Here is a 12,319-nt window from a genome sequence, read left to right as displayed (position 1 = left end):
TATCCCTGACAGTAAACACTGTTGCCAGGTTCTTGTGTGAGTGCATTGTTTAAATTTCTCTGCATCTTACTTCTTTCAGCATTTGCATTTTTTACTTTGATGTTGTTAAATTGCCCCCAACGAGATAATACGGACTTATAATCCTGTCAGCCTTGGAGTTCTTATTTTTCCCATACCTTCCCTGGGAACTGGGCACGATGAAGAATTTTTTAATGTTTTTCATCTTATAGGAAAAAAACTGGTGTGTTGTTGTGATAAATCGTATGTATCAATATATATAACGAGTGAGTCTGAGCACCCTATTATCTATTGTCCCAACACAGAGATGGAACATCACGTGCTCGCAAAGGATAGTGAGCTATTCCGCATTGCGGCTGGCACCAGAATACTAGGCAGTGTTCAGAACAGGCTTAATGTTTTCTCCGCAGGTCTCCGCTTGCGTCGTACTCACTGTCACTGGTACCAGGAAAGTCTCAGTGTGGTCATGGCCTCTTGAGCTGTCCTGTGGGTTCCCAGTGGCATACTGAAACTGCCACAGTGGGCATCAGCCCAGGCCCATGTGAAACGCATACCCAGCTCAAGTTTATGTACCTCTATCGTGCTGCCCGTGCTGATACCAACCAAGAAGCCAAGTTTCAAACCAATATTTAACATTTAAAGTATCTGAAAGTTAAGATATTTTAAGGCATTGGGTGGACGGCAATTTTTAGCTGAAAGGATAAATAAACAAGGCTATATCAAAAGGTATATTCACCAACCAACATGTGACTAAAATTTGCTAAAATTACATATATTTTTGTTCCTAAAAAGTCAAAACAAAAACTAGGTCGTTTAAAAATGTCTGTCAGACCTTGTTCTGCATTCCAAATCACACTGTAAATTTATGAAAATGGTCACATCCTCTATCTTCATTTTATTCTAACCATTATAGGTAAAAATAGATCTAAATAAGTTTAGGTTTATAGAATTTTATAAATTAATTAAGTTATAATAATGGTACAGATAAGGGAAAGAAGGGCAAGAATTTGTATAATGATAATTCTCTATTCTAACATCAGCCATGAGTTAGGCTAAAATATTCTCTAATATTCTTTAACTGCGGAAGAAATTATGTGAAATTAAGACACAGAATTATTGTTGCCTTGACATTATATTTAATAGTAGCAACTGAAAATAGCAATGCAATTCTTGCTAAAGTACTTTTAAAGTTTACTCTCATATTTTAGCTGTTGGAATTTTTTTTTCTCAGTTCTTCAAAAAATAGGAACACCAGGATTTTATAATGTTTCCACACTCCTACCCCAGGCAAATGTTTTGATTACCAGCATGATTTTTGTAGTGCCTCCTGTTATTATCACTCTCAGTGCTTTTCTCTGAGTTGAACAGGTAGTGGTAGAAGAGTCATTGTTCATTTATAGCAGAGTGTTGACTGTTGATTTGCCCAAAGCGCCTGCTACTGTGCACTGTAAGGGTTTGCACATATTTAACAAAGATATAAAAACATGCTGGGAGATGATTAAGACCGAATTCAGGGTAGATGTTATTATCTTTAGAAAGGGAGGGTAGAGGAAAGGACAGAGAGTAGAGGAGACTGATATTTTTAACTGTATCCATACTGTTCTGTGTCTTTGAAAAATGAAGACTTGAAGCAAACATAACAAAATGTTAATATATATTTAATCTGGATTTTAAATACGTGGATGTCTGTCACATTATTTTCTATATTTTTCTGCTGCTAGTGTAAATAAATAGCAAGAACCTGTTCTTGTTTATTTTCAGAAAGAAATTCGTAGCTCCTTGGTTCTTTCAATGTTGCAACAGATGCTAATGGAAGATAAGGCAGATTTGGTAAGAGAAGCTGTGATCAAAAGCCTGGGTATCATTATGGGATACATTGATGATCCAGACAAATACCAACAGGTATGTTTTTCAGAATTAACCCCATTTACTCTATTTTAAAATTCCAAATGATATCCCAAATCTGTGATTCAGATACCCTACTGTACAATCTGTAGTAGGGATGGCAGTTATGTCAACATTAACCAGTTGGTTTGGCTGCCTGGTTTCAATTCCGCAATTTGGAGGAGAGAATGCTATGATTCATTTACAGTATTCGCCACAGCTTTGTGGCAGGAAATTGGCAACAAGCATGTGTGTTTACCACCACCCTTTCTCCTTGGTTTCTTCATCAATGGATACATGACATTTTCTTTAAAGAAAATGGGAAGGGTAGGATTATGGATGGCTTTCTTCCTTGCCTAAAATGTTTTCTAAATATACTTCAATGCATATTTATTTGTATTGAGTTTTTTCGTTTATTTTAAAAATCCATATTTTGCCTGTTTTTTGTTTTTGTTGTTTTCTTTTTTTGGCAGGGTTTTGAATTGTTGCTGTCAGCCTTGTGTGATCCCTCAGAAAGAGTAGTTAGTGCAACACATCAAGTATTTTTACCAGCTTATGCTGCCTGGACTACAGAACTCGGAAATTTACAGTCTCATCTTATACCTACATTGCTGAACAAGATTGAAAAACTTCTCAGGGTAAATGCTTCCTTTGTTTATATAGTTCTTAGAAATGTGAAAGGTGTGTTCCAGGGCATCTTAAAAGCATGCTGGGGAGCAAAGACAGAAAGTACCTTAGCTGAACATTCGAATAAATTACCAGTTAAAGATTCTATTGGGCTGAAGCCAAGAGAGATTTGAGGAAGTTTTACTTCACTGAAGCTGAAGGAGAAAGGGCATGATCTGAGTTTATTAGCTGAAATAGCACCTTTGTGGAACTGTTATTCATACATTATTCAGAAAGCTAGCTCTTCCTTGCCTTTTCTGACTTAAATGTTTTAGGTAAAGGATCAGCTCCAGTTCCCAGAGTCCGGAGATAACTAAAATATGTGTATCTAAAGCTTTCTTATTTACACAATGTCAAAATGCTTTAACTGTGTTTATTTCACTGTAGTAGTTCACTTCCTCACTTTTTAAAGTGAACTTTTCATTTTCCCAAGTAAAAGAATTGAAAAAAAGTTGAACAACAGAAACTTCTTGATCTAATTTTTTTCCTAAAATCTCTTTGGAATCCAGAAGAAAAACTAACATTTCTTTAATGCCTATTATATGCCATTAAGGTAGATACTTTATATATAAAATATAGTATTTCATTCTTACAACCCTTTGAATAATATTTTGCTTTTTTGTGTGGAAACTGAGTATTTAAGTAACTTGCCCAGGGTCCCATAGCTGTCAAATGATAGAACCAGGATCTGATGGCTCACTTCAAACTCTTGCCCCTTCTACCCCCAAAATTTAAAGGATGTGTAAGGCTCTTACATAAAGCATTGTAACTAATCTGTAGATGGTCTTATACATAGATATGTGTACATATGTATTTATGTAATTTAAAAATTAAACTGTTTTTCCAGAAGTTTCTAAATGAGTATTAAAAAAAAAAACATAAATAGACAACTAAAGTGAAACTTGTTATGAAACCTAGGGAATTTTTTTAAAGTTTGCATTCCTTCTATCTGAGAGTTAACCATACCTGGTTTTTCTTGTTCCATTTCATAGCATGGCTAATTCCACATTGCTACTAAACCTATCTACAGTGTTCAACTTCCATGAAGAAATTAACTAATTTAGAACTCCACAGTAAATAACTCATACATCTGACACACTTGTTATTTTATAACATAATAATGACATCTCAAGTGGATTTGAACAGTATTAAATGCTGTCATCTCTAATGATTCTATTTTTCCCTTTAATACTTGGTTTCTGTGTGCCATGCTGAACGTCCTTACTCTTTTTTTTTTTCTATTATATCTTTCTTCTGTTTCCTTTTGAAATTTCTTCCCCTACACTTTATCTCTGCATTGAATTTTTTTAAAGTGTATTCATTGTCAAATACAGATGTCACCAAATCTACACAGGACTGTAGGAAGTAGGAGAGGGAAAGTAGGAAGCACTGCTGCTTGTTTAACAGTTGAGCGTTTAAAATGATTCCTGGGGCTCACTTTAATTTCTTTATCCTGACTTACACATTTCAAAATATACGACCCTTTTAAAAGGAAAAAAAAACCTGTGAAAGAAATTCCATACAAATGGAAATAATTGATGTTCGCCCTGAAGTTTTCCATATAAAATGTTCTATTATCCTACAGTACCTAAATGCTTCTCCACATTTTCACATACTTAGGGAAATTAAGAAAAGATTCATGTAGAGACAGTGGAAATGTAATGGCTCTGCGCGATGTTAGAGGGATAGTGGATGGGGGGAGGGGGGTTCACACAGCGTGAGGGATATAAATGATAAACGTCTGAGCATTACTTTGTCTCGTGCACCTGAAACTAATAAAGAAAATATTCATGGACAGCCCCATAAGGTGTCATGTGGGGAGCCTAACATGCGGTTCCTTACGTATGTGGTCATTTGCCACAGAAAGGAAGAATACCCTTTGTAACTTCAGAAGACTAACACTAGCTTCCGCCGCCTATGTTTCAGGACGGAGAGCACGGGTTGGATGAACACAAGCTCCACATGTATCTTTCCGCTTTGCAGTCCCTGATCCCATCTCTCTTTGCATTAGTGCTGCAGAACGCACCTTTCTCCAGCAAAGCCAAGCTGCATGGTGAAGTGCCACAGATAGAAGGTACTGCACTGGAATTACAGGAGGAAGGTATCGACTATAGCAGCTCAGCTTCCCAAAGAGTGGTTTTTGATTAAAAATCTAAAAATTGATGACAGCATAATTACTAAAATGTGTTATATCTGTGGAATCTCGTGATCCTAGATCTAAGGTAAACTGTATGCCTTCATCTCTTATGGAAAAGCATCACGGTGTTAGATCTTATGACATTTATACTTTCCATTCTTAATCTATAGTCTTTTTATAACCGTTTCTTCAGTGGCTGAAATAATGAGCTGAATTAATGAAAATATGCCCACAATACTTACTAGTGCCAGTTTATGAAGCTCATCATTTCCACTTTTTAAATCTTTTTTTTTCCTTTCCAAGCTGTTTCATCTTATTTTCAATAGGGGAAGGTGAATATTTTACTCTTTCCTACTGTGTCTTTGAAAGGAATATAAGCATATGTGGCAGAATTTTTATTTTTCAAAGAAGGAATATGACTTATTTTCAGAAATACATGAAATTGATAGCAAAAGCCAGTGTTTTCTTATCTCAATGTTCATCTCACCAGTAAGTGATCTTTCATCCATGACACTTGGTAACCCCACTGCACCTATCTGTCGCCCTGGATAAATGGTTATAGACAAGTTATTACTGTGTATGAATTCCCTTTGCAGCTTTTTCAGATTTGTGAAATTGTCCCTGTCTCTTACTGGCTTTCTGATAGACAAAAGAATTATAAGATCAGGAACATCAACAGACACTTAATTTTTTTAGAATGCGGTTTTCATATAAATGGTGGTTTACCTATAATCTTAGGGATATGAGGCAGTGTGTCCAAGAACACACACAACACAGCATAAAAATTGTGCATACTGTTTGAATGTCAGTTTTACTTGGAAAATTGAGAATGGATGGGGTACAGTTAAATATTTTAAAATGATATTATTGAGAATGAAACTTCAAACTTTTAAGATAAGCCTTCCTAAAGCACTTAAGAGCTGCCACTTCAGGTTCTGCCACTTGAGGCACTTCATCTGCCTGGAGACTTTCCTGACTTTCTAATTTCCTCTTTCTCTTTCTGTCTTGCTGTATTGGTTTGCTAGGGAGCCAATACATGGTACCACATACTGAGTGCTTTAACAACAGACGTGTGTTGTCTCACAGTCTGAAGGCTAGAGTCTGAGGTGAAGGTGTCAGCAGGGTTGGTTCCTTCTGAGGCTAGGAGGGAAAAGCTGTTCCAGGCCTCTCCCCTGGCTTCTGGGGGTTTGCTGCGGATCTTTGGTGTTCCGTGGCTCATACTAGATGCATCACCTCAATCTCTGCCTTCATCTTCACTTTCTCTTCTCCCTGTGTGCGTGTTGTGTCATTGTGTCCAAATTTCCCTATTTTCTAAGGTCAGTTGGATGAAAGGCCCACCCTACTCCACTCTGACCTCAGCTTGTCTAATTACTTCTGCAACAGCGCTGTTTCCAAATAAGATCATCTTCGAAGGTTCCGGGGGTTAGGACTTCAACATAGGAATTTTTAGGGGGCATACAGTTCAACCCGTAACATTTGCTACCATTTATTCATTCATTTAGCAAATAATTCTTGAATGTCACCTGTTGCTGGACATGTGCTAGATATTAGATAGAAAATTTTCAAAACAACTATTTTACCATCCTGAACACACCGGGATGCCAAAAAAACTGTATACAAGTAGACATTTTGGTCAACAATGTTCAAGCAGTAGTTCGCCGTAATCAGAAGTGTCTGGACGCTGATGGGAACCACTTTGAGCACCTCTTGTAATTGTAGAAGTCAAACGTGACTTGTATTCATCTTTTGTTAATGGTATATATTGAGTATTTATTGCAATTTTAATAGTTATTTCCTCTCTTAAAATGTGTATACATTTTTTTGGCTTACATTCTAGTGAGAGGGAAATACATTAAAGAGTCATAATAGCTATTATTTTGCTGGGTAATTGTGGTTATTTAGTTGATAATAAAATGCTGCTGTTTTCCCAGCCTATTAAAATTCCAGGCATTCTTGGGTCCTTTTTGTATTGTTATAAGTTAGATGCTCATTTTTTTTTTAAATTCTGTTAAATAGAATGATATATTGAAGTTCCTGAACCACTCTGCTTATCTGTAATAACTGAGTTATCCAAGTAATTACTTATTTCTTGACATTGTTTTTGCTTCCATTGGACCTAGTTTTAAATCTTTGGACCTCATTTTCCCTATAGTAAATCTTGATATATCCATTTTACTTTTAACTATTCCATTATTTTTTAATAATTTATCACTATTTTTGAAGGAATAACATTAGTTTCATCATAGTATAGCAGATTCTTACCAATATGATATAACTCTGTTTGAAATTATATTAGATATGCTGTGAACATGATGTAGAAATATGAAATACAAATATCCCTAACCACCAAACCTAATTGATTCCTGCGTTGAGATAGTGAGAACTCAAGGAGAAACCTCAGATGGTGAGAGACACCATATTACCCAGATTCATTTATTTGTTTGTGTATTATTATAGCAAACAGGAGAGTCCAGCTAGCAAGAAATAACCTTTATCAGAACTTAGTGTATTGTTTAAAGCCTTGCACATCATAGAAAGACAATAACACCTTAATGTTTTCTTTGAGCATTTTTAAAATTAAGTATATTTCATGGTTTCTTAAGTTTAATAATTAATCGATAAGTGTTTTGAGAAAGTGCTGCCTCCTTATTTGTGTCTTCATAGCATGTTAACCTCTATGTAGGAGTTGCGTAGAGTTAACTTAATGTTTACCAAATACGTGTGGAATTTTTTTTTTAATAAAGCACTTAATAGTCGAGATTAAATACTTAAGAGACCTTTTCAGCTCAAGCTTTAATATATTTTATATCATTATTCTCTGGTATTAAACAATTTTTTCCCTGCTACTACCCTATTAATTTCTTACCCCTGAAGGAAAGAGTTTATCATATTTACTATTTCATTGACGTAAGCAATCTAGTGGAATGGAAGTATTTCTATATTTTTAAGCCAAATTTAAATTTATATTTATCTAAGATCTTATCTCTGGGCCAATTTTAAATTACCCTAAATGAAATTTTATTCTTCAATAGCAAATTATTTCATTACAGTATTTGTCTATAACTATTTAGTCTTATAAAAATCTTAATTTTTGAGATTTGTTAAATTTGTTCACATGTGACAGTTTATTTCATGTGTTTCTAAAATGATTTAATTAATTTATTTCAGCGTAATATTTAAAGTTTATAATAAGCTGATTAACTATTAGGAGGCAGAACTTTATTTTCCTTTAGATAGAATAGCTAATTGCCCAAACTGTCATTTTCCACATGACTTGTTTTGCTTCTATTATTTATAGTGACGAGGTTCCCTCGACCTATGTCACCCCTTCAAGACGTGTCTACTATTATTGGGAGTCGTGAGCAATTGGCAGTGCTACTACAACTTTATGATTACCAGCTGGAACACGAGGGTACTACAGGCTGGGAGAGTTTACTATGGGTTGTCAATCAATTGTAAGTACCCGCCTCCACAATCATTCGGTTCACCTCAGTCAGTTGAATGGAAGGTAGCTCACTATATTTAGCCTTGGTACTGAGGGACAAAATATAAAAAATATAACAAAACATAACTTGGCATCATCTATGGTAAACTTCTTTAGGAGAGGAGATTTACACTACTGGGTATGTAGTGATTTACCTGTGAAGATGGTGTTGCTGTATTATGGCAGAAGAACCTATCCGCTGCCTTGTCTCATGGTGGTGATGGATTTTAAACTACATGGATTTTAGACTTCTCATTTTTGAGGTTAAGTGGATGCCATGTTAGGCAAGCTCTTGTGTGAAGCATCGAGTTCATTGATTTGAGTCCTGTTAACTCCATACTCAGAACTCGACCTTTAAAGTTCCATATATTTTATGGCAAACAGCTAAAATTTATTCTAAGAAGTTTATAGAGTAGAATGTAAACTTAAGACCTTTTCAAAAGTTCCCAAACAACTCCTTTGCTTTCCAATTTCAATGTCTATGAAAAACAAAACAGAAGAGGTTGTTAGATTTGCATTGTTTCAGAAATTGGCAAGGAAACAGTAATTTATATGTGTCCCCTGCCTATTTTTCTTTCCTTTCATATTCAGGTTGCCACAACTTATAGAAATAGTTGGCAAAATTAATGTTACCTCAACTGCCTGTGTCCATGAGTTCTCCAGATTTTTCTGGCGCCTTTGCCGGACATTTGGCAAAATTTTTACAAACACTAAGGTAAAAACTTAAGTTTTCTTATATGCAAGAGCCATAGAAATGTAATGTGTTAATTAATGCTATGACAGAGTAAATAAAAGCATGAGCCCTTCCTTTACTCTAATTATCTTTTAATATCTTAGAAAACTGTGATAGTAAAAAAAAATTTTCGTCAGTAATACTCTTACCTTTATATCTGATTTTCAAAAGACGAGTTAGCCTAAGCTTGGTTTGTATGCAGATCTACTCACTGGATATCTCAAAGATTTTCAGCATAGGAAGTATCAGCTAAGGCACTCAACTGTAGTGCTTTGAATATGCTTCTGGTACTTTATCACCTACCACGGATGCAGGAAGCAGCTATTTGCTCAGCTTACTTTGGTCAAAACCTCAGGTGATTGTGGAACCAAAGCAGCTTCTATAGAAGACTTGCTGCAACAATACCAGCCCTTAGAATAGCATGGGAACCTGAGATAAATGCTGCATATTTCAGTCATGACCTAAAGCATCATTTGTCACATTTGCTTACCCAGGTTACTTTGTAGTTTAGATATTAAAATTTGAATGTCCTTAGATCCCAGTTTCTTCTTTAATCCTGTTAATTCATTTGTCTTCATAGCATAATGTTAAGCCAGTTCTTTAGAGACCTCATAAAAATATAAAAACATGTAGTTGCTATAATCAAATGTTTAGACATTTGAAAGGTAAGAACTCTGTGTAGCTCTTTACTATTAAATCTGTAGTGTTTGAAACGTTTAAAGCACAAACAGTTTGGTACAGTGGACTGAACAAAATTCAGAAAATGGGTTATGGCCCTGTTATGTGTGTGACCTATAATAAATAATTAATATGGGCTTAGTCTTTTCTTATGTGAAATGAAGAAGTTACTTCAGTGTCTTTTAGTTCTCTAAGTATTATTCTGTAGATTAATCTTTTAACAGTGGTCCTCACTTCAGTTTAAGTTGAATATGTAAGTTAATATGCCTGACCTGCCAATAGGAGGAGAAAACCAGACTTTTATGTTACTATAGAAGAAACAAGATCATTTTACGTTTTTCACTAACATCTAATTATTAAACAAATGTAATTTGATTTTATTGTTATCAATAGTGGCAAAAATTCTTTGACATCTCCAAAAGAAGTAGCTGTTATTATTATTATTATTTTATTTTTATTTTTTAACAAAAGCAAGGAGTTCACTTTATCACTTACCAGAAATCTGATCTGTGATGACATTAATACTATATCAAAACAAGCGTTTGCTCTAACTTAAAATATTAAAGTTAAATTCAGTATTTAATGTTTAAATTTAAATTTTAAAGAAGTTAAAAAACTGAACAGATGCATGTCACATGATGTATGCCTTAGCCGGACAATTAAGTGCGCTTACTTGCGCATACACAGTGGAAAGTTCGCGAACTTAATTGTCAGTCCTTCCGTATGTTACTTATTGAATATTCTGAATGACTGCAATTTCCTTTTCATTCCTTTTAAATACAGTAAATGTTTTATTCAATAATTCTGATCAGATAATATCTACCTAACAAACCTGTCATCAAGTTCAGTTTTAGGAGGTAGTAATTTCAAGTGTCTAAAATCATCTTGAAAATTAATTTAGTGAAGAAAACTAAAGGCTCTTCAGGAAATACTTGCTGACCTGAATTGATTTTTTAAATATTTTATATGTAGAGGTGTTATTTTTAGTAACTTAACTCTTCTTTTTCCCTAAGCCTCTTAAGAATTATTACATTTCTGACTGCATAAATCAATGTTCTATAAAGCAAAATAAATAGATAGATAGATGATTGATTGATAGATAGATAGATAGATAGATAGATGATAGATAGATAGATAGATAGATAGATAGATAGACAGACAGATAGAAGCGGTAGTAAACATTTTATTTATTTACTCGTCAATTAGTCTGTGAACCTGAGACTTTTTGGATCTTTTTCTTTGGGTTGCTTAGGTAAAACCTCAGTTCCAGGAGATTTTAAGACTATCTGAAGAAAACATTGGTAAGTGTGTTTCTTACTACTTTTAAAAATGAATGAATCTCTTTACTCAGCAAAAATACTATATTCTTTATATGCCAATTGAATGATGAACTAGCAAGTACAATTGCTAGTACTTGCTAGTACAAAGGACAAGTTTTACTATGGAGTTCTTGGTTTTACAACTGTATCTAATATCTAATATCCTTCCCATGAGGTAGTGGTGAGATTAATCTTTGTCAGGTTGATTGTAAATATCTACCTTCATTGTGATCAAACTGACCTAAGGCTGAGCTTCTTAAACTCAGTATTTGTACCCTAGAGGTTTGAAGTGGTATATTCAAAATACTAAAAATTACAAAATAAAGAGCATCCAATTCATAATTAGTTATTTTAAACTTCTGAAATTAAAATGAACATAATGGAATAGAATGCAAGATATGTATATGTGTTTTTCAAATGAAACATGAAATTTAAAGAAAGTACAGTCTTGAATGGGCAACTCGAGCCTCTCTGTTAATAGTTTTCATTCATCTGTCTTAAAAAGTCTAGTTATTATCACCATTGACCTAAGAACTTGTTTATATGTGGATCTTATGTCCCTACTTATTTTTCTAGTTTTTAGGAATAAATTGTGGAAAATGTTAGAGAAAAAATGTATAACCACCCTCTTTTTTAAAAAAACGTGGTTGATTTTTGAATGTATAGATAATTCTTATCTCAATCCTATCTTAGTGATTTGCTTTGAGTGATCTAGAAAACTCCATTTTGACTATCCTCAGAAGGTAGAGAACGAATAAAGGAATCCTTTTCTTTTAAATTGGAGAACATTGATGAGATTTTCTTTTTGACAAATGCTTACAAAGTTTGTTTAATAGCTTTATAAAAGATTAATGTTTGGAACGCCTGAGTATTAGTATTACCTGTGTAGTTAAATATTAATTCTGATGATAAATTAGTGAAGAATCTTTACATATTTTGGAAACTGATAGCTTTTATAATTATTAATTAGCTATGGATGGTTAGCTGTTCAGATAAGAAATGATTTCTAACACTTGAATATATGGTTCAATTATATGACTTCAACTTAAGCTTATGTTCCTAGCCTCATTTACTTCTGAAGTATAGTCACACTCAAGCAACATCAGTACTCCCCCAAAGAAAAAAATTACTCTTACCAAGAGAATAAACAAACCTCAAATACTAATTGATATGAAAAATGGAACTTTCTTTTTTGCTAAAATTATTTCAGGACAATTAGGTAAATACATCTTTTCAACTCAGTTTCTTTATAAAAAGAATTTAAAACCATATAAAAATAGAAAAAGAAGTAATAAAAAATTTTCAGTACATAAAAGCAAATACAAAGCACTTAAAACATAATATATAGTGCCTAAAGGTCAATAAACAAGAGCTGATGGTGCTGTAAATGATAACTGCCA

General features: G+C 33.9%; 1 protein-coding gene across 5 annotated transcripts in view; it reads left to right on the top strand.

Annotated features, from left to right (window-relative positions):
• The window catches only part of RELCH (RAB11 binding and LisH domain, coiled-coil and HEAT repeat containing), a 91,063-nt gene that overhangs the window by 53,168 nt on the left and 25,576 nt on the right, over positions 1-12,319 (top strand). For 3 of the 5 annotated variants that reach the window (XM_081078095.1, XM_081078096.1, XM_081078093.1), the window contains 6 exons: positions 1,780-1,920; positions 2,376-2,540; positions 4,495-4,642; positions 8,004-8,160; positions 8,781-8,904; positions 10,853-10,901. In XM_081078095.1, coding sequence (XP_080934221.1) covers positions 1,780-1,920; positions 2,376-2,540; positions 4,495-4,642; positions 8,004-8,160; positions 8,781-8,904; positions 10,853-10,901 — 784 coding nt within the window. Of the gene's footprint in view, positions 1-1,779; positions 1,921-2,375; positions 2,541-4,494; positions 4,670-8,003; positions 8,161-8,780; positions 8,905-10,852; positions 10,902-12,319 lie in introns of all 5 variants that reach the window. The other 2 variants (XM_081078092.1, XM_081078094.1) reach the window with 1 other exon arrangement.

Source organism: Rhinolophus hipposideros, assembly GCF_964194185.1.
Source record: "Rhinolophus hipposideros genome assembly, chromosome: 17".
Classification (NCBI taxonomy): Eukaryota; Metazoa; Chordata; class Mammalia; order Chiroptera; family Rhinolophidae; genus Rhinolophus; species Rhinolophus hipposideros.
Note: the sequence above shows the minus strand (reverse complement) of the source record. Positions and strands in the feature narration are given on the sequence as shown.